General features: G+C 60.4%; 1 protein-coding gene across 4 annotated transcripts; it reads right to left on the bottom strand.

The window, feature by feature from the left end:
* Window positions 1-4,159: 4,159 nt before the first annotated feature.
* Window positions 4,160-18,753, bottom strand: BGN (biglycan). Of its 4 annotated transcripts, none has more exons than XM_025371773.1 (8): window positions 11,136-11,284; window positions 8,790-9,038; window positions 8,338-8,501; window positions 7,666-7,879; window positions 7,101-7,211; window positions 6,817-6,910; window positions 6,555-6,693; window positions 4,160-5,489 (listed from the first exon to the last, which is right to left on the bottom strand). In XM_025371773.1, exons 2-8 carry the CDS (start codon window positions 9,025-9,027, stop codon window positions 5,292-5,294), a joined length of 1,158 nt encoding a protein of 385 aa, XP_025227558.1. In that variant the 5' UTR covers window positions 9,028-9,038; window positions 11,136-11,284; the 3' UTR covers window positions 4,160-5,291. The 4 variants fall into 4 exon arrangements, with proteins under 4 accessions (XP_025227558.1, XP_025227560.1, XP_025227561.1 ...); XM_025371775.1 differs by having other exon boundaries at window positions 8,389-8,501; window positions 11,136-11,282; XM_025371776.1 differs by having other exon boundaries at window positions 8,389-8,501; window positions 11,140-11,282.
* Window positions 18,754-20,586: the final 1,833 nt, after the last annotated feature.

Raw genomic sequence — 20,586 nt, 5'->3', positions numbered from 1 at the left:
CTTCTCATGCCCACTGTCTCCCTGGCTGAGGTCCCAGCCCCTTCCCCAAGTCCTCAGGGACCAAGCCCACATCCACTTGCAACCCAGGGGCAGGCTAAAAATGCCCCCACGGAGGTGTCCTTGTCCCAACCCCTGGAACCGGAATGCAACCTTATTCGCAAATAGGGTCTTTGCTGATGTGATCAAGTGAAGAATCTTGAGATATGGGGTTATCCTGGGTTATCCAGGCAAGCCCTGCATGCAGTGACAAGTGTCCTTATAAGGGGGAGATTACACACACACACTCTCACACACGCACACACATGCTCCCACCCACACCCATGCACAGAGACACACATACACAAACAGAAACACACACATACACACACATGCACACATATGCACCCACACCCCCCAAAATACACATACACACACAGTCACACACAGACACACACATATGCACACACTCATACACATGCATACACAAGACACACATACAGACACAGAAACACATACACACACATTGCACACATAAACACACATGCAGACACCCCACACATACACACAGTCACACACACAAACATACACACAAACATGCTCACATGCACGCACACACATATGCACACACATATGCACACTCATGCACACACACTCACATGCACCCCCCCACAAGAAGCCATGTGATTGCAGTGGCAAAGTGGAATGAGGTGGCCACAAGCCCAGGACACTTGGAGCCTTCCGGAGCTGGGAGAGGCAGGAAGAAGCGTTCCCTAGAGCTTCTCGGGGGAGTGTGGCCCTGAGACACCTGCATTTCCGACTTCTGGCCTCCAGGACTGGAAGAGGGTCTATGTCCTCTGTGGTGAGCCACCCGGTTTGTGGTTATTCATGACAGTGGCCTCGGGCCACTCATCCAAGTCCCAGCTGGGCCACCGAGGAGCTCCAGCTTGGCAGAGCCCTGCCCACAGCACAACACAGGCTTCTTGGGCTGCTTGGCTTGAGTACATCCACGCCTGGTGGTTCTGGAAAGCTCTGACTGGCAATGCAGAGTGTGTGTGTGTGTGTTAGTGTGTGTGAGAGTGTGAGAGTGTGAGTGTGTGACTGTGTGTGTGCAAGTGTATGTGAGTGTGAGTTTGTGAGTGTGTGATTGACAGTGTGTGAGAGTGTGTGTGGGTGTGAGTGCGTGAGTGTGTGAGTTTGTGAGTGTGTGTCAGTGTGATTGTGTGAGTGTGAGTGTGCGTGAGTGAGTGTGTGTGTGTGTGAGTCTGTGAGTGTGAGTTTGTGTGTGTGTGTCCCTTGTGTGTGTGAGTGTGACCGTGTGAGTGTGTCAGTGTGTGTGTAAGAGAGACAGATGGTTCTTTGGGCATGACTCCTGCCAGTGCAGCTCCAGCATAGTCCCCTGGGACCTCTTGCCTGGGCCCTGGCTGCCCCTGTGCAGCAGGCATCAGGGCCTTTCAGCACCCAGGCTGCCCAGGGTTCTCCAGGGCACCAAAGAGGCTGTGCCCTCCCAGAAGCTGAGGGAGACAAAGTCTCTCTGCTGGCGATGTTGCCCTGCCCTGGCTGTCCAGAGTGGCAGGCAGGGGCTTGGCCTCTTCCTGTGATCCCTGCCTCCTGAGACTAGAGCTGGAGTCTGTGGGAGCAGAGCCTGGAGACCAGGCCACTGCCAGCTCCTCAGGGCAGCCCCTCTGACTTGGCTCCCAGGCCTGCCACCTGCCCCTGCAGCCCTCCAAGGAGGGGTCGTGTCCCTCAGGGGTCCTGCCTGCATTGTGGGCCCAGCCTGCCAAGGTCTGGCTCGCCGTCCCTTTGGCAAGCCCAGACTCGTCTAAACCCTAGCAGTGGATTCGGCTTAGGCTCCCGCTGGGCCCTGCTGTGCCCAGAAGGCACCTGACCTGCAGCAAATGCTGGGAAACGGCCCCAAGGAAGCGGCTTTGTGACCTTCATGGCTGTGCGTGTTTGTATGCACATGTGTTTGTGTGGCATGTTTGTGTTTCTGTGTGCTTGTGTTTGTGTGTTCAAGTGTGCATGTGTGCATGCGTGTTTGTGTATGCATTTGTGTGCGTGTGCACGTGTGTTTGTGCGTGTGCGTGCATACGTGTGTAAGCCCATGCCTGCTGCCTTCCAACAGCTCCGGGATGCTTCTGGCCCTCAATCGGGGGTCCTCAGGGCCCTCTTCCCCTCTCCAGGCCAGGGAGCATCACAACCAACCCCGTTCTCACATTACACCCAATCTGTCCCTAAGTTCAGGGGATCTTACTCAAGCAAAGATGGGCTGGAACCTGCAGCCCATCTGTTGTCCACCCTGGGCCTTCCTGTGCCACAGCTGGGGCCCTGAGCACAGTCCTACTTTCCAAGCCACTTGCAAATAAATGTGGGGGATTGGCAGCTTGCAGGGAGAACCTTCCCAGCACAAGTGATCCTCCCACCTCAGTCCCCTGAGTAGCTGGGACCACCGGCGTGTGCCCAATGCCTAGCTAATTTTTTAGTTTTTTGTTTCTTAGAGACGGGGTCTCACTATGTTGCCCAGGTTGGTCTTGGACTCCTGGCCTCAAGCAGTCTTCCTACCTTGGCCTCCCAAAGTGCTGAGATGACAGCCGTGAGCCACCATGCCCAGCCATTTTCTTTTTAAGCCCAAATCAGTCTCACCTTGGCTAGTATTATTTAACAGTTTTTACCACACTTGGCGGTGGAGTGAGGCTACGCGATTCATCTTCACACTGTGGTCAGGACCAACTGCTTTGAGGATGGAGCTCACCTTCCACCATGACCCAGAAGCCCTTGCAGGCTGTGACCCTGTCCAGCTCTGGGCTCCTGCCTGGGGGACTTGGCACCCCGTCCGGGCAGAGTGTGTGCTGCCTGCAGGGCACCCCCTGCTGTGTGGACTAAGCACGCAGCCCGCAGGATGCCTTCCTCTGCACTGACCACCTATATCACACTCGTCCTGCTAGCTTGTCCTCCACCCACACTGCATCCCCGAGCTGGGACATGCAGAGGACGGGTGTGATAAAGATGTATGAAATGAGAGGGAGACAGAGAGGAAAGGAGGCACAGGAGGGATGGGAGGGAGGCAGGAAGAGTGGACAGAGATTCACGGGGGCTGTGTTGGACCCACTGAACACGGAGCCAGTGCCCCAAGACTCACTCACAGATGAATGGGCGGAAGCCCCATCTTTCCATCTCTGCCAGGCCGCGGCGCTGGCTGCCCCTCCTCCCAGCCAGTGAGGGGACTTGCCCGAAGCCTTGACTCCTGGCCTCTGGCCAGTTCCCTTGCACCACGCCTGCCCAACTCAGCAGACATTGCCAGGCCGTGGAGCACATGGCCCAGAATAGTGCTATGATGCTGATGGTGACATTCTATCACTGGGCCACCACACTGCGTGGCACCTCCTATCCCAGGAAGGAGAAACCTGGGAACGCCAGTGCCCCAGTGCCAGTCCAGGCTTAAAGACACAGTTATGTGCGAGGAGCCAACACACAGTGCCAGGCTGTGACTCACGCGGGCCCTGCCCACTCTATTGCTGTTGGGAGCCTGGAGCTGCCCAGGGAAGCCCCAGGTTCCGCCACCTGCTCTGAGGCTCTTCGTGCAGGGCCGAAGGAAGGTCACAGGTGGTAGTGTGGCTCTGGAGACTGTCCCCCTCCAAGCTGTCCTTTCCGGGACGACCTGTGTCCCCAGCATGCAGCTGACCTGGATCCTCTCTGGAGCCGGTGCCAATGCCTTGCAGCCCGAGCTCGGCTCTCCTGGCACACAGTGTGACTTGCTAGGGGGCTGGCTGGGGAGCCAAGGCCAGGCCAATGCAAGTGGGTGCACACAGCACCCTGCCCTGGCTCCATGGGGCCCCGTCCCTCCTGTGTCCCCTTGGGTGTTGGTGGTGCCTCGTTGTGAACCCTAGACTCCATGGAGCTGGGCAGGCCGGGTCCCGCTTAGATTTCCAGGCTCTAGCCCGGTGCCTGCAGTCGGTGTGCTCTTGGCAAACGCTCCACGCTGAGAGGGCAGGTGCCATTCAGGCCCGTTTGGATTCTGGAGCCCCGTCTCAGGACAGCTGGGACCATGAGTGTCTAGGAGGGAGGGGAAAGGGGCTAGCCCAGATCTGAGGATGACGGGGCCCCTCTTCTGAGGGCGAGGAGCCCAAGGGCCAGGAGGGGCATGGAGAGGCCAGGCCGCCACAGGAGCAGCGCACGGAGCCGTGTTGCACAGTGTTTCTTTAATGGAAAGACAGCCACCGACCTCAGAAGCAGCCCCTCCTTGCGCTGAACCAGAAGGAAAGGGGAGACCTAGCCGCCAGTGGTGGTGAGGGGGTTCCATGAAAACCGGTGTCTGGGACTCTGGCGGAATGTGGGGCCTCTCCTCTCTTTGGGGCAGAAGGGCCAGGGCCTGACAGGCCTAAGGCTCCCCTCCTTGATGGTGTCATCTGGGCAGGATGCTGGGCCTCCAACTTCCAGCCTCCTCTGGGACTGTACAGGTTTGGGGGCAAGGCCTGAGCAGGGCAGGCTGAGGAGGCTGCTGTCCCTGGGGTTTCGTGGGCAGGGGCTGGGTGCAGGCCGGACAGACAGAAAGCAGAACCAGCTCAAGGCAGAAGGCCAGAGGGTGTGGAGAGAAAGGGACAGGCAAAGCCAGGTTTGGAGAGATGGAGGGGACAGGCCACCAAGCTCAGAAGCGAGAAAGGTCTGAGGAAGCACAAGACACACATACACACACACACACAGAGAGAGAGAGAGAGAGAGAGAGAGAGAGAGAGGAGAAGGAAGGGGAAAGAACAGAAGGGAGGACTGGTCGAAGGGCCAGTGGAGCAGGGGGGCTGGGAAGGACAGGCCATGAACTTGCAAGGGGGCTGAGGGGAGCTGCGGCAGTGGGGAGAGTTGAAAGGCTGGAAATGCATGAGGAGGAGGAACAGAACATGCGTGTCTGGACAGGTGCAGCAGCCCTGGCAGAGTTCACTGTCCCCATTCTTATGGAGCACCTCCTGGCTGCTGACCCAGGAACTATTCTCCTAGGACTGGAGCCTTGGACACTTGAGTTTGGGAGTGAATGAGAAAAAAGCTTCATGGGGTGCCTCTGGGTGGCTGTGGTGGGAGAGCAGGGGCAGCTCTGAGGCGGAGGGAGCATGTGATAGGGGCCAGACCTCGCGCCCACCTGCACCCTTGGGAGCCAGGGAGAGGCTGTGATGGGGCGGCGAGCTGGGGTCGGGGACCTGAGGTGGGGGGCTGGGTTGGACGCAGCTGGGTCCTGGCTTAGCTTCCTGGCTCTGCCTCCCCATCAGGATGTCTGGCTGTGTTCCCCAGAGACCCCCACCGAGGCCCCGCGGTGGCTGCAGCTGCCTCTACTTTTTGTAGTTGCCAAACTGGATGGCCAGGCGGTCAGTGACGCAGCGGAAAGTGGCCGGCTGCACCTCCCAGTAGGGCACGGGGTTGTTGAAGAGGCTGATGCCGTTGTAGTAGGCCCGCTTCACCCCGAAGCCCACGGGACAGAAGTCGTTGACACCCACTTTGGTGATGTTGTTGGAGTGCAGATAGACCACCTGAAGGTAGACGGGCTGCGTCACTGCAGGCCTCCCTCCCTCCATGCCAAACCCACTGCCCCCAGGAGGCATTTTGCTGTTACCTCTGCACCCTACTTCAAGGGCCACACCAGAGGCTCCCTGTTGTTGGGAGAAGCAAACCAAGGCATGGGCGTGTTCTTTGTGTGGGTGTCAGCCAGGATTAAGGCACTGGATGCGACCAGGGACCAGGATGAGGGTCTCAGGTGGGGCAGGTTGAGGACATGTGGGGGTGGGGCTGGGGTAGAGGTGTGTTTGGTGGTGTGAGGTGAAGGAAAGGCGGCCTGACCCTCGGGGGAGCACCCTCACACTCCATGGGGCATGAGAGGAGAAAGAGCCCTTGGGGTGCCCCCCTCTTTCTTCCAGTCATCAGAGGAGCTCGCCCTCTAGCAGCCCCTCCAACTCTCTGGAGCCACTGTCTTGCTGTCTTGGAGAGGAGCAGAGGAGGGCAGGCAAGGCGCCTGCTGGGTTGGGCTGGGAGCCCAGTGCTAGTGAACATGACAATGGCCACTAGAGGGCGCTCTCAGCCCATCATGGGCATGGCCTGCGTGGTGCTGGCTCACAGCTGGTGCGGATGGGGGTGCTCCAAACACGTGTGGATGGAGCAGGGCTGGGCAAGACCAAGATCACCACCCATTTGGTTGGGGGCCAGGCCAGTGATGGAAGCTCCCGACAGAATCCCAGGCAAGACCGTGCTCCCCCTCTTCAGCCTACTTCCTGTCCTGGGCTGTCGCTGTCTTGGCACGGATCAGTACACCCCCACACCCACAGTTTCTTGACTCCCTGGACTCTGCCACATCTTTCTGGTGTTCGACCCATCTGGAGACCCTCAGGTCCAAGATCTACCGGGCTGCCTTGCTCTGTATCTACCATGGAGCCCCTGCTCCCTGCCTCCTCAGCACCAGCTGGGAGCATCAAGACCGCTCCCTTGCAGATGCCCAGAGTTGGCCGGGAAGGAAGGCCAAGGGGCTGAGGGACTGCTTGGGGACATGCACGCTTCCCCCAGCCCAGCCTTAGGGAACCTGGCTATGCACGCCCAGCTCTCACCTGGAGGAGCTTGAGGTCTGGGAGCCCCGAGGGCACCCTGGCCAGCTTGTTGTTGTCCAAGTGGAGCTCCCGGAGGGTTGGCAGGAAGCTCAGGCTCCCGTTCTCGATCATCCGGATCTGGTTGTGGCCCAGGCCCAGCCTGTGAGTGGGAGAATGACAGGGACTCAAAGGCTGGAGAGAAGGATGGTGGGCTGGGCGCGAGGGGCCACACAGCACTGAGGGACTCTGGCATCACCCTCGGGCAGTGCCGGGCTGGCCTCACCTGTACAGCTTGGAGTAGCGGAGCAGGTCCTCCAGTTCGATAGCCTGGATTTTGTTGTGGTCCAAGTGGAGTTCATTCAGGGTCTCAGGGAGGTCTGCCAGGAGAAGAGGGCACAAGGGAGAATGCAGGTGCTGAGGGCAGGGGCCCTAGCTCTGCCCCAGGTGGCGGGAGGGGACTGTTGAGCCTTTCCCTGAGTCGACCGGGCCTATCCAGAGCCCCCACCCTGGCCATCTGTGCCGTTGGGGGTGAGGTAGGCAGGCGCGCAGGAAGAGTGGGCTTCCTACCTTTGGGGATGCCAGTCAACTTGGCCTCTGAGATGCGCAGGTAGTTGAGCTTCAGGCCATCGAAGGCTCCAGGTTCAAAGCCACTGTTCTCCAGTGGGTTCCCGCCCATCTCTAGGTGAGAGACCTCATTAGCCCGGGAGCCTGGTGGTCCCTGCACAGCCCTGGGTCCTGTCATTTCCGGGCTAGTGTGGTGAGCCCTGCTAACTGCCGGCTGCTCCCATCTCCTGAAAGCAGTTCTGCTAATTTACCGGGCTAATTGTAAACTCCTAGCTGTTCAGGACTGCTAGTCCCAGGACTGCTAGCTCCCCAGGGGCAGCAAGAGGAAAGGGAGGAGTGCCAGAGATGCAGACAGGGCTCCCAGAAGCCACCCGGCCCCTGTGGCCCAGTCTTCTCTTTAGCCATGGTGATCGCCTGCATAGAGGATTTGCCAAGAAATTCATGGATTATCTTTTGACTGTTCTCACCATACTCTTTCTTGAACCGAGCCTCTAAAGGTGTCCCTTGGTCTCCCTTCCCCATGCCCCGAGACAAGGCTCTGGAATGTTCTGGGAGGCTTTCAGCTCACCGATGCAGTTCATGTTCCGGAGCCCACTGAACACGCCCTTGGGCACCTTGCGGATGCGGTTGTCGTGGATGCGGAGCTCCACCAGGGAGCTGGGCAGGTTGGGCGGGATCTCCACCAGGTGGTTCTTGGAGATGTAGAGCTTCTGCAGCTTCCGTAGGGGGCTGAAGGCCTTCTCGTGGATCTTGGAGATCTTGTTGTTCACCAGGACGAGGGCCTGAAGCAGGGCGGAAGGAGGAGCTGAAGGCGCGGACTCCCTGCCCCACCCGCCCCTCCCTCCTGCCTTCCTGTGCCTCCCCAGTCCACTGGGCCTCGAGGAGGTCAGTCCGTGCTTGTGAGCAGAGTGCGGGGCAGGAGGCAGCACCCAGGCCCAGCCCTGAGCCTCAGCAGTGCCACCACTGCCTTGCCGCTCCAAGCCTCAGTTTCCTCACACACACACTGGCTACAATGAAATCCGTTCTCCTCTGTTGCTGGGAGGAATGGATGTGATGAAACGTTTTCAGTCACGAAGGGAGCCGAGCTGAGTGATCCAGTCCTGCAGCTGCGGTTGCTCAAACCCACATGGGTGAGCTGCAAGCCCGGGAGCTCCCATCACGGCTGGCTCCAGGCTTCACCCTGAAGCCCACGGGTCCCCGAGCTCCTCTCATACCCACATGTCCATGCACATGCACCCACCCGGACCCCTGCCCCCTGCTGTAGGCCTGCTGGTTCCTCCCAGCTCCTTACATAGAGGTGCTGGAGACCCTTGAAATCATCCTTGCGGAGCTCAGAGATGTCGTTGTTCTGCAGGTCCAGCAGTGTGGTATCAGGCGAGATCTCTTTGGGCACAGACTTCAGACCTAGGGGCCCCACGACCACCAGCAACATGAACTTGGAGCCATCCAGCCGACTAGCCCCACCGCAGGGAGGCCCAGGGACACACGCACGCGACACCGACGGGCACACGGGGATGCCACCACAAGTGGGTGCAAACTGCACAGCTCACAGCCAGATGGCTGGACCCCTCCTACACTCACATCATGCTCGCCACCAGCCCACAGGACCGGCATGTGCCTCCCTCAGAAGGGGCTCTCAAGCTGCACCTGTGCCTCCTTGCATGCCCCACTCCCCATCACTCAGGGACAAACCCAGATCGGAGCACTGAACCACCCGCAGGTGGCAGTGGCAGCCAAAAGGACACATGGCGCTGTAGGTGGGTGTGACAGAGTCCGGGTCCAGGATGCCCGAGGTGTCGGCGCCCGAAGCTTCCTCATCATTCATCATGAATGGCCCATCGTCCAGGGTGAAGTCCCAGAAGCCCCTCTGCTCAAAGGGCAGGGCCTGGCTCAGGGCCAGCAGAGACGCGAGGAGCCACAGGGGCCACATGGCGGATGGGCCTGGGGGAAGAGGCAGGGGGATTCTCAGCACCAGTACCCGCCCATCTTCCCCATGCCAGGGGCTAGTGTTCCGTGAGTGCAGTGGCACTGCGTTCCCATCCCTCACCAGGGACGGCCAGACCCTGGGGCGGGAGGCGGAGAGGGCGGAGTGTGGGCAGAGGGCTCCAGGCAGGAAGGGAGTGGATGCTGCTGGCAAGGAGGGAGCCCCTTCCACTCCACTCCCCTCACCCCTTCCACTACCCCCCTCCCCATCCCGGACAGGACTTGGCTTAATCAGGCGATGAAATGTCTCCTCATTAGCAAGTCTGCAGGCCCCCACGCCTCTGAGTCTGCCAGAAGCCTGCTTTAGGGCAGGGGCATCCGTGAGGCTGCGTGGAGGAGGTGGAGGAGAAATCTTAACCATTGGCCCTCAAGGGCTTTGAAGAATTCACTTTTTGGGACGCCACTATGGCCTCCTATCCGGGCCAATCCTTCCTTTGAGTTCTGGGCTCAGGGCAGCGTGGATGAAGTTAGTTGAGTTTGGCAACTCTGAGTTGCTTCCTACCTCCTGAGCCCCCCTTCCACCCTGCCCACGTTTCTCAGAGACCCTCTAAGGCCAAGGCAGGGAGGCAGGGTGGAGAAAGAAGGGGTGTCCTTTGAGGCCATGAGCAAAGTTGGCTGAGGCAGCACTGAGTGGAGACCCCAGAGGTGGAGGCCATGACGCCCCCAACACTGCCCCTGGGCCTTGGCTTCCTCCTCTGGACCACTCGCCCCAGCCCCCCTGCCCCCCCCACACACTGCCTTGGCTCAAACAGCCCTGGAGCTCCTAGATGTGCTCCTACCCTTCCTCCCTGCCCACAGCCTCGGCAGCTCAGAGAGGCCCCCCAGGGGAGCAGGCTGCCGCCAGGGTGGCAGGGCAGGGTCAGGCTTGCCTGAGGCCCCCCAGGCCGAGGCGGCGGGTGGGAGTGGAGGGGAAGCAGCCCTGCCCGAGCCTGCCACCAGCACCCACCTCTGCTTGCCTCCTTCCTCCTCATCAGACACGGTCTCCCGTCCAGAGGCAGCCGGGAATGTGCCCTACGAGAAGAGGCTGGAGCCCTGCCTCTCCTACCACTCCATCCACCCTGACTGCCTGGCAAAGGTCCAGGTCTCACCCCAGCCTCACCTTCCCCATCTGTTAAGTGGGAATAAACATGCCTGCCCTGCTCGCCACCCAGCCTGGGGTGGCCCTCGGTGCATCTGGAGACGGGGAGCCCAGCTGGGCAGCAAGGGCCTCTGGTAGACCTGAAGCAGTCGCACACCCAGGAGACCCTCACTTAGGGCCAGTACTAGCTGGGGAGGGGCAGTCTGGGGCTCCAGCAGGGCCAGGTGAGCCCCCTAAGCCCAGCTGCTGGTTGCAGGGGCCTAAGGAGGCTGTGGGGAGGTGGGGGCTCTGCCCCCTAGGCCAGCACTCTCTGAGCAGCCCCGCCCTGCCCGATGCTTCCCCAGTTGACCTGGGGGCTGGGTTGGCTGCTGGGGGCTGCCACTTTGGGGTCCTTGCTGCCAGCGGACCGGGGGCCTGAGGCCACTTCGGGGCCAGGTTGGGTCTGAGCACAAGCACTGTGCCTCCAGTTCCATCAGTCCCAGGAGAGGGTTGGGATGGAGGCCTGTCCTGTCACCCCCTTGCAGCTCCTCGGGCGCTCCAGGGAGCATCTGCTGGCATGCGTCCCCTCTGCACTGGCATCCCCTCTAGAAGCCGCCCATGCCCCCTCCCACACCCGTGGACAGAGGGGCCTGTGGTGAGGCTGTGGCTATAGCAGCTGCCAGGCCCGTGGTGTGGCCTTTCCGCAACTGGCCCCAGAGCCCTCTTGAGCCCATAGGCCCCGGGCCATACTGCAAAGTAGGAGTCAGAGCCCAAGGCTTAGCTCAGCTTCCCCCTCATGTGGAGCTGGACTTTATGCTGACCCCTGGGGTCACCAGGAGGCCCCTGCTGGGGCAGCACCCAGTCTCCCTCATTCTTTTGAGCCTTGAGACCCCACAATTGCAACCCAGGGCCTGCCAGCCCCAGGCCGGCCTGGCAGGACCTAGGGGAACCCCCCGGAGGGTCTTGGCCCCTAAGTAGGGAGAAGGCTCAACACTCACCTACCTGGATGGCGTTTCCCTTCCTCCGGGACAGGGCAGGGCAGGGCCTCTGATGCCTGCTGCCACTGCGGGACCCTCTCCCAGTGCCACTGGACACCCGGGGGCAGGAGGAGGAGGAGGAGGAGGAGGAGGAGGAGGAGGAGCAGCAGCAGCAGCAGCAGTGGGAGAGAACAGGAAGGGCAGGATGGAAGCAGGAGAGCAAGATGGAGTGGGGGAGGAGGAGACTGCCCTGCCCCTCCCTACCGATGCCCCTGCCAAAGCCGCTACCTCCCAGGGAGAGTGAGTCAGGGCTGGAACACCCCACCAGAGCCCTGGAAAGCTCCAGGGTGGGCAGTCCACCTGGACAGGTGGGGTTGGGGTGGTCTGGCTGGGCCTAGGGGAGGCTGTGGGGAGGGGCTGGGGAAGGCTGAGGGGACAGAGGACCATCTGACCATGGCCAGCTTGGAGCCCCCAGGACCCACGCATTGGCCTGGAGGAGGACTCTACAGGGACTCCTGCCCCGGGGCCAGGGGTCTCCCCAGCAGCTGGGACTTCCCTGCAGGCACTCCTGTTAGGTAATCGGGCCCTCCACCAGGGGAGGGGGCACAGGCGCAGGGCAGTCAGTCATGGCAAGACTGGTCATCGGGGTCTCAGGTGGGTTCCCGGGACCAGCCGTGGGGCAACAAGGACTCTGAAGGCAGGCTGCCTGATATAGTAGGATGTCTGGGGGGTCTCCAAGAGACTGAAAAAGGGGCAAGGGGAAGAGGTTCCCTCGGAGCGGGGAGGGAGGTTGAGGGCTGGGAGGCCCATACACTCGGGCCCCGTGACAGAGGCAGAAGGACAAGGTTTGGCTGGTTTTCTATGGCTCATGGCTGTGCCCAAGCAGTGGGCAGGCTGGAGGAGTGGGGGCCGGGCAGGCTTCCCGGCACATCCCTCATTTCCCCTCAAAGAACTGGCACAAAACTGAGACCTCTCCCGAGGAAGGGACAGGCTCTGTGTCTGAGCCCACAGGAGGCGGCAAGGGGCCCATAAAGCCAGAGGGAGCCAGGGGAGCCTGGGGGGAAGGATCCCCTGGAGCTGGCACGATGAATATTCCCATTTTATGGACACAAAAGCTAAGGCCGAGAGAGAGGCTCTCACTTCCCCCAAATCACTCAGCCTGACTTGGAACTCAGCTTTGGCGCTTCTAGGCCCTGAGCTCTCAGCTGTGCTCCTCAGCCACAGGGGCTCCAGCCATGTCTCTGGGCCTGTGAGAGCCTGAATGCCCGAGACTGGGGGTGGCAGTTTGGAGGTTCTGGAGATGGATGGGCTCAGCTGTTCTCCCAAAGCCTGGCCCCTGCCTTCTCCCCACCACCTCACACCGAGCCCCTCCCTCCTGCCAGAATATGCACACACACGTACACACATACACACACATACACACAGATGCACACATACACTTACACACTCGTATACACACACACGTGCACACACACATGCACACACCTACACAAAACACACATGTACACACATCCACACACATCCACATACAGGCACACATCCACACACATACATGCACAGACACATGCACACTCCTATACACACATGTACACACACATATACACGCACAAACCTAGACACACACGCATACCCATGTATACACATTCACATACACATATGTATACACATATAAACACACATACACAGATGCACACATACACATACACTCATGCACACACCTATACACATACATGCACATGTACACACACATGCACACATACACATATGCACACCTACACACTTATACACACGTACACACATGCATACATGCACACGCACACACATACACATATGTAAACATACATGCACACATCTATACACACATGCATACACATTCACATATACACATGTATGCATACACACATACATACACATATATCCACACAGAGGTAAGGCAGGTGAGGCCCCCAGCCCAGGAAGCAGGAATACCCCATAGTCAGATCCTGAGAGACCCACAGCAAGTCCCTCCAGTCCTCAACTCTCCACCACCACAACTGAGGCATCTGGGCCTCAGTTTCCCTTCATTGGCCTCCCTGGATGTGTCCTCAGGGACTTCAGGGAGGGTTTCAAGCCCCATCAAAGTGTGCCCTGAGCTCCCTGGATGCCACCTCTTTAGAGCAAAGGACAGGAGCGGCAATGGCATGAGCCCCAGGTTGGGCGACCGCAGGTGTGAGTGAGGGAGGAGGCTGGGCTTCCTGGAGCCTCCGCCACCACCCCAATAGGGCCCTCCTTGTCTGCCCCTCTGAAAGCCAGCGCAGTCCTCTGCACTGGATTGCTTGAGGTCACAGCCAAACAAGATGCGTTGGCAGCCTCTGAGAGCATGGAGGGTCCGTGCCAGGCATTCAGGCCAGGCCAAGGGCGGCGGGAGCAGGGCTTGAGGTCTGGCGGGCCCTGGGAGCTCGCCTGCAGACGGTATGGCTCACAGCTGCCAAGTGGCAGACGCCGGACGCTGTCTCCGCAGCCTCAGCTCTGGGCGTCTGCCCCCCTGAGCAACCCGACCTGAACTCTGACACACATGCCATCTTGCACGCAGCCCTGCAGGGTCCCCGGGACTGTGCCCTTCCTCCCTCCCCTCTGGCCGCCAAAGCCTTTTGGGCCCAGTTTCAATCAGCAGCCAGTTGCTTGTGCCCCGACTGACACCTGGCCTGCCCCCGCCACTCTCCCAGGCCCCAGTCCACCAGTCCCTCCCCACTGATGGCTCCAGTCTGCACTTGGGCATCAACCAGAGAGGGGATGTGTAACCTCCATGGCCTTGCCAAAGCCTGCTGTGTGCGTTCATCTGTGGGAATGGCTGCCTGAGGGGCTGGGGGCTGGAGTGGGGAGGGGTGGACCTTGTGCACCCCAGCCACATTCCAAGCCCCTGCCATTGCCCCAGCATGCCCTTCAGGCAGCCACGCTTGGGTGTCTGCTCGCCTCGCAGCCACGTGTGGAGGGGCTGGGAAACCCCAGCTCATCTGCTGCTCAAATCCTTTCCAGAGGTTTTCTGGCAGGGTGGGGACAAGGGTGGAGTTCTCCCTTGATGCGCCCAGCCACTTCCCACATCTCTGTGCCAGCCCTTTGCAACCTGTGGTGCCCATGTCGAGGTCCAGCCTGTCCCCACAGTCGGCGGAGTGCAGGACTCAGCCCTTCCTGTTGTGTGCTCCTGGTCCTCTGCATGCAGACTACTGCTGCCCGCCCCCCTCCCCCCACTCCCTGAAGAGATTCTGGGCCTCCTGCTAGAGTCTCCAAGGGAAAGGGAGGATGCTGTCATCTCTCAGAGGCAGAGCAGGGGACTCATGTGATTTCTTTACTTAGCCCCCTGCCGTCCCCCGTTGACTATAAGAAGGAAGCGATACTCTTAAGACTTGATGAAGGGGTAAACTGAGGCTCAGGGAGTTGGCCCCAAACTCTTGCCCAAGGCCACACAGTGAGGAAACAGCAGAGCTGGTACTGCACACACTGTCTGTCTGTCCATCTGTGTCCTTGCCCACTGCAGACAATGCCACAGGCCCCAAAGCTGGCAGGCCTCACACTTTCGGGGCTGTGCAGGGAGCTCCCCTGGAAGCATGGCCCTTCTCTCTGGATGCCACCATCAGTAGCTCCCCAAGGCCCACAGATGCAGAAGGCCCTCCTCAGCCCCAACACAGCCAGCAGGGCAGCCCCTACCCAGCCTCTCACCTCTGCCTCTGTCTGCAGGGGCGTCTCCTGGAAAAGCCATTTTCTCCCCAGGTGAGCACTTCAGGGCCCCAGGGAAGATGCTCCCGGCCTGCTCCCCAGACCCTGGGGCCCTGCCTCCCTCCCTCCCTGGTACAGGCCCACCAAGGCCAGGAGGGGAGAGGAGGGTTTCCTGCAGCTCCTCCCTGCCGCAACCTGCTTTCTGCCAGGGGCTCAGGTTGGGCTGGGATTAGCCTCCTTCAGCCAGCCAGTGCGGCCCACAGGCTGCTTAGCCTCAGGCTCCTAGGGCTGCTGGGCTCCTATGGGTGTGTGTATCCTTGCATGAGGGCAGCCTCCAAGACCCATGGGATGGCAGTCAAGGCCAAGCAGGGACTCAGACTTCCAGAGGATAAAAGTCACACTGGCTTCCCAGACTTCCCCTGTCTCCATGGACAGGGCTGCCTTCTAATCTTGTGGCCACCCATGTCTGCCCACTATGCTCCCCTTGGCCCATTTGAACACCTCAGGGACCAAACAGGACTGGGATGCCCAGCAGAGGCAAGTTCAAGAGGTCCACGGAGTCTGTTGGGTCCCTGGTCTTCCAGCTCATCTCAGGCCAGTGTTTAAGTGGAGCTCAGGCTTAAGATGCAGTGGACCGGGAGAGTTCCATGCGAGAAGGCTGGCTAGAGCCCCAGGCCCCTAAGCCTCAGAAGTGAGCCCCATGGGAATGGGCAGCAGCTTCACCAGGCCTGCCAGGGAGCCGGGACCTGCCTCGGGCTGGCTGGGATCGGAGCTGCGCAGGTGGGAAGCTGGGAGGGGGAGGGTTCTGCAGTCCTTGGAAGAGCCAAGGCTGGCGGCCCCTCCATAGCCACCCCAGAGCCCCAGAGGCTGTTCTGACCCAGAGCCATGATGGGGCGGGAGAAGAAGGCAAACGGCAGAGGAGGCAGCTGGGGTGGTTTCCAGGAGTCTAGAGTCCCAGAAGGGACTTCTGGCTGTGGGCTCCAGGTCGGGGAGGGGACCTTCCGGCCTGGAAGGGGACCTGGGGAAGGAGGAATGAAGCACAGCTCCCACCCCTCCAGAAGAGGTGGCCCCAGGCCTTCCCCAGGGAACCCTGGGAAGCTGGTTCTTTCTGGAAGGCCATGGGTCCTGGAGGCCACTTAGGCCAGGCTGGCCTCAGGCCAGGAGGACCGAGCCACGCGCCCTCCCCACAGCGCAGTCCCTCTGCACGCCCCCCTGAACTGGTCCCTCTAAGACTTGCAGAGAGGGCTCTGAGTGGCCGAGCTGTGGCCCCTGCTCTCCCAGCCCAGCATCTGAGCAGAAGAGGACAGGTGCTGGGGCACTGACCGCCCCAGGCCCCGGCCGGCAGGATCCCAGGTTGGGCTGCCTTCTGAAGGAGCCGGTGCCCACCCAGCGGCCTGCAGCCCAAGGCAGGGTGCCCTGGGAAAGCCACCATCACCCCCAGCCCCTCGGTGTGAGCAAGACCCCCTGCTGGTGTGTCCCCACCCACCAGTGCGGTTCCCATGCCTGTCGGGGGCTTGGTGGTGGGCCTGGACGCTAGGCGAGCAACGTGGGGCAGGGACCAAGCTCTCCCACCCACAGATGAGTGGGAGGAGGTCGTGGTGGGCATGGGAAGACCTTTCCAACAATCAGGGGTGTTGGGGGGTGAGCAAGGCAGGGGAGGGGCCCTGGCAGGTGGGGCGCCAGGGACCCCAGGGCTGGGGCTAGGCCTGCGGGTGGGGCGTGTGCTGGGGATTCTGTGGGCCGAAGATGGTGGGGGGTGGGCCCAGGAAGCACGGGAGACGACAGAGCGGGAGGTCCCCATCCCACCTCTACACAGGGTGGCAAGGACTCAGAAGCCCTTGCTGAAGGCTCTGAGTGCTAACTGTCAAGTGTGAACTCATTACAAAGCCCTCCTCTGGGGGCTCGGCGCTGGCACTGGAAGGGACACGCTATAGCTTTGTCTGAGTGACTCTGGAATGTTGCTAAAGACAGGAAACTCATTCTTGCCTTGGAAACACTCCCCTTCCTTTCCCAGACTCCCCATCTATGCGGTGGTAGGGTTAATGCCCACTGCCACCTGGGTCCTTGGGGCTTGAAGGTGGGCCAGGGAGGCCAGGGCTGCCACCGACAGCTGGCCAGCTTGCCATGGGAGCCCTCTGCGCTCCCTGGCTCACAACCTGCTCCCACCACCCAGCCCTGGTGACTTGGAGGCTGCCCCACATCTTCCTTTCAATACACCCACATGGGCTTGCCCTCAAAGGCTCACTATGCTGGCCCACAGTGGCCATACATGGACATGTTCCACACCAAGACACCCCTGCTCATATACCAGCTCTCCTGGGGTGCGGCTGGCACAGGCAACTGGGTGTCACCAGGAGGTGCTCACCTGCACCCCTGGGCGCTGGTCCCCGGGAGCCTTTCTGGCACGGGGGCGGGGGTGCTGAGCATCTCCAGCTTGTCTCAGTTCCAATTAGTTGCTATAGGGCAGAGAGCTGGCAAGACAGGGAGGGGCGAGAGCACAGAAACAGGAGCCCCTGAGGATGGGACCTGAGCAGTCTGGCGGCCAGGACAGCAGAAGAGAGACCTGCCTACCAAGACAGACCACTGGAGACTGATGTGTCCTGTGCCCTGCAGGTCCCTCGGTCCCCTGCTCTGCTCAGCAGGCGCTCAGGCACCCAGCCCCGCCCACGGGGCAGTGAGGGGGCGCTCCCCTCCCTGGACCTTCCAGAGCACTCCCTCTCCTGAGTCCCTTGGCAGGCCCCTCTGGGACCCCAAGCCAGGTCCGCCCTGGGGAATATGGCACAGTTGCCTGATTTTCTCTCCTTCCCTTCCTCATCCATTCTGAGTCCCAGTCCAAGGGGGTCCTGGAAAACAGACTGGGCTGAGCCACCCAGGCAGCCCCAGTCAGGGCCCTTGCAGCCAGGGCTCCCAGGACCCATACTTCTCACAGAGGAAGTACAGGCAGGGCATTAACCTGGGGGTGAGTAAGGAATATCTGGGCAGGGTGCCTGGGGCAGGCCTGGGAAAGCAAGTCTCTCAGCCCATGCTAAGGACTGGCCTCAGGCAGCGCAGCGGAGGGCTGCTCCTGGGTGCTGAGCTCGGTGGGTGCTGGGCAGTCCTCCCTGACCCGACCCAACCCGGGCCAGGTGCCAAGGCCTGGAGCAAGGAGGCGCCTGGGCAGAGCAAGGCTGAGGGAGTGGAGCATGCGCCTGGGACTTGCAATGATGAAACATGGCCGTTGGCAAAGCTGGGGTGCCAGTCACCCAGCCACGCTCTAGGGTGGCAGCCAAGAAGACGGACCCCAAGTGGGAGGCAGAGAGACAAGAGCTGGATGAAGCCGAGCAAGGTCAGAAGGGAGAGGGAGAGGAAGGGGTGAGGGAAAGGTGCCTGGAAGGTGGCGAGATGAGGCAGAAGCCTGACAGGGACCAAGGGGACCGCAGGGTGGCGATGAAGGGGCATGGATCAGCAGCCTACAGAGAGCACTGGGGAAATCTGTGGACACCCTCGGGGCACTGGGGACAGCAGGACCAGGGCTTGGGATAGCGGAGGCAGCAGAGCCAGAGGCATCTCTGGGTTGCTGAGGGGGCAGCTTGAGGCCAGCAAGGGGACAGTGCGGACAGCGCAGGGCGGGAGTGGGCCTGGCTCAGGAGCCCTACCTGGAGAGGGGAGGCACCAGGCTCAGGCTGGCTAGTTGGCGGGCTGGGGTGGTGGGCCGTCCGCACGTCTGTCTGTCCGGTCTGTCCGGTGGACCGAAAGCAGCTACTCACTCCTGGGCAGTTTGTGGAGAGAGGGAGACAGAGGCGGCGGGAGGGAGGCTAAAGGCTGGGCAGGCGGGCCGACGGGGAGAGGACAGCGGGGAGAGGGCGGGGAGGGAGGAAAAAAGGGAGGGGGCTGGTGGGGCGGAGAGGGCGGGCGGGCAGGAGGGGGCAGGCTTCCCGGCCCCCCTGGCAGCTTCAAAGGGAGCAATTTTCTTGTAGACGGCTGGACTAGCTTAGCCCCCGCCCCCTCGCCCCCTCGCCCCCACCACTTCCCCATCCTCCTTCCCCCGCCTGGGGCAGACAGCAAAGGAACGGACACACTCACACTCACTCAAACAAGGACCCAGAGAGTCAAACTTTCCACTGCCCAGATGGGGACACTGAGGTGCTGGCTGGCATCTCGCCAGGTAGAGGAAAGCGAGATGGAAGAAAGACGAGGGGGAGGCGGCCTTGGGCTGCTAGGCCCGTGAGTGGCCCCTGCAATTTGGTCCTGAGCCTGCTGGGAACCTGCTTGGGCCTAAGCAAGGAGGTGGTTTCTCCAGGATCAGAGAGGTAGCTGTTGTGGATTTCTGGAAGGACTTCATGTAGGCTCCTGGCTCCTGTACCCTCCCTTCCACCCCAGGCTTTCTTCCCTTAAAAACAGGGCCCAAGCCGTCTGGTGGTGGCAGGATGGGGCAAGGGGCTCCCTAGCTTGCCTGCCGTGAGCTGATTCAGAGACGAAGGATCCAGCGAGTCAGTCTTCTTGCTTAATCTCTGCAGGTCCCCACAGAGAACCACTCTGTGGGTGGCCACTTCCTCTGGGCTCAACCCTGTGCCGGTCACTTATGGGGGTAACCAGGTTACCCCACCAAGTCTCGGCCACTTTCTGAGGGCCCAAATGAGTCCAGCTCCTCCAGTGTCTAGAGCCCAGGTCCTTAGTACGACAATGCTCCCTTGTCCCATAGTGTCCCCTTCTTCCCTCAGCAAGAGCAACTCCTGAGACCGAAGGGTAAGGGTTTAGATGGAGCGAGACACTAAGATCTCCAATAGAACTAGGGGCCAGGAGTGCAGAAGACCCAAAGAGAAAATTGCATATTGAGAGAAAAAGCTCGAAGGGGTCGAGAGGGAGAGAGGGGTGGCTAGAGAGAGGCGGCATCCAATGAAAAGAGGACAATGTCGAGGGCTGAGGGTCTTTACCCCCCTGGCAGTGCCATTACTCAGCTGGGGGTTGGGGTCTGGGAGGTCCCAGGCCAGGGAGGATGCTCCCAGGAGAGCTCTACCTGGGGGCATGGCAGGGCCCAGAACCTCTTCCTGTTCACCAGCGGCAGCTCAGGGCCTGGCCAGGACCTGGGACACATGGCACCTTGACCAAACTGTGGCACCTGCCTGCAAGAAGCTTCTTCTAGGCTGGGCCAGGGAGAAGAGAGACGTGGAAAACCAGGGGCCAGGCTGGTAACCCTGGTTGCCTCTTGATTTCGTGGTTGGAATGAGGAGATTGGAGACAACGTACGCCCTTTCCAGACAAGGGGGCTGGCTTGGTTTCCGGCAGGTTTGTGTGTTTTACCTTTTGCCCAGCCTCAGCGTCCAACTCACTCACAGCGGCCTGGTCTCATCTTTGTCCCGCCCTCTTTCCCTCCCCCACTGCCAACTCATTCATGGAGAAATATGTCGGTAGAAAGCGGGACAGGCAGCGAAGCCTGACTAGCAGTCTGGGTGGAGAGAGAAGCATTTGGAAACAATCCGCTCAGTGACAGCAGCCAGTCGCAAAAGGCGACAGAACCTTTGGTTCCATTCATTTGAAATGTCCACAAAAGGCTCATCTGTGGGGACAAAAAGTGGATTTGTGGGCAGTGGGTGCTAGGGGATGATAGCTAAAGGTATGGGTTTTCTTTTTGAGGTAATGAAAATGTTCTACAATCCACTGAGTGATGGTTACACAGTTCTGTGAACAGACCAAATAAAAACCCTTGCCTTGTACATGCTTAATGAGCAAATCGTGTGGTAAGCACAGTCACTCTCAGTCAATCCGTTTCAGAACAAAGGAGAAATCCACTCAAGGCATG

This window comes from Theropithecus gelada, chromosome X (genome assembly GCF_003255815.1).
Source record: "Theropithecus gelada isolate Dixy chromosome X, Tgel_1.0, whole genome shotgun sequence".
Lineage (NCBI taxonomy): Eukaryota > Metazoa > Chordata > Mammalia > Primates > Cercopithecidae > Theropithecus > Theropithecus gelada.
This window is presented reverse-complemented; position numbering and strand designations above follow the sequence as displayed.

Bases quoted from the DNA above. Each gene is read 5' to 3' on its own strand.
- BGN (XM_025371773.1), bottom strand. From the start codon at position 9,027: ATGTGGCCCCTGTGGCTCCTCGCGTCTCTGCTGGCCCTGAGCCAGGCC. The intron at 6,911-7,100 runs GTAGGAAGCCCA...TTCTCCTGGCAG, and splicing joins GTTGACTGGCATCCCCAAAG to ACCTCCCTGAGACCCTGAAT. The intron at 6,694-6,816 runs GTGAGGCCAGCC...TCCCACTCACAG, and splicing joins CGCTACTCCAAGCTGTACAG to GCTGGGCCTGGGCCACAACC.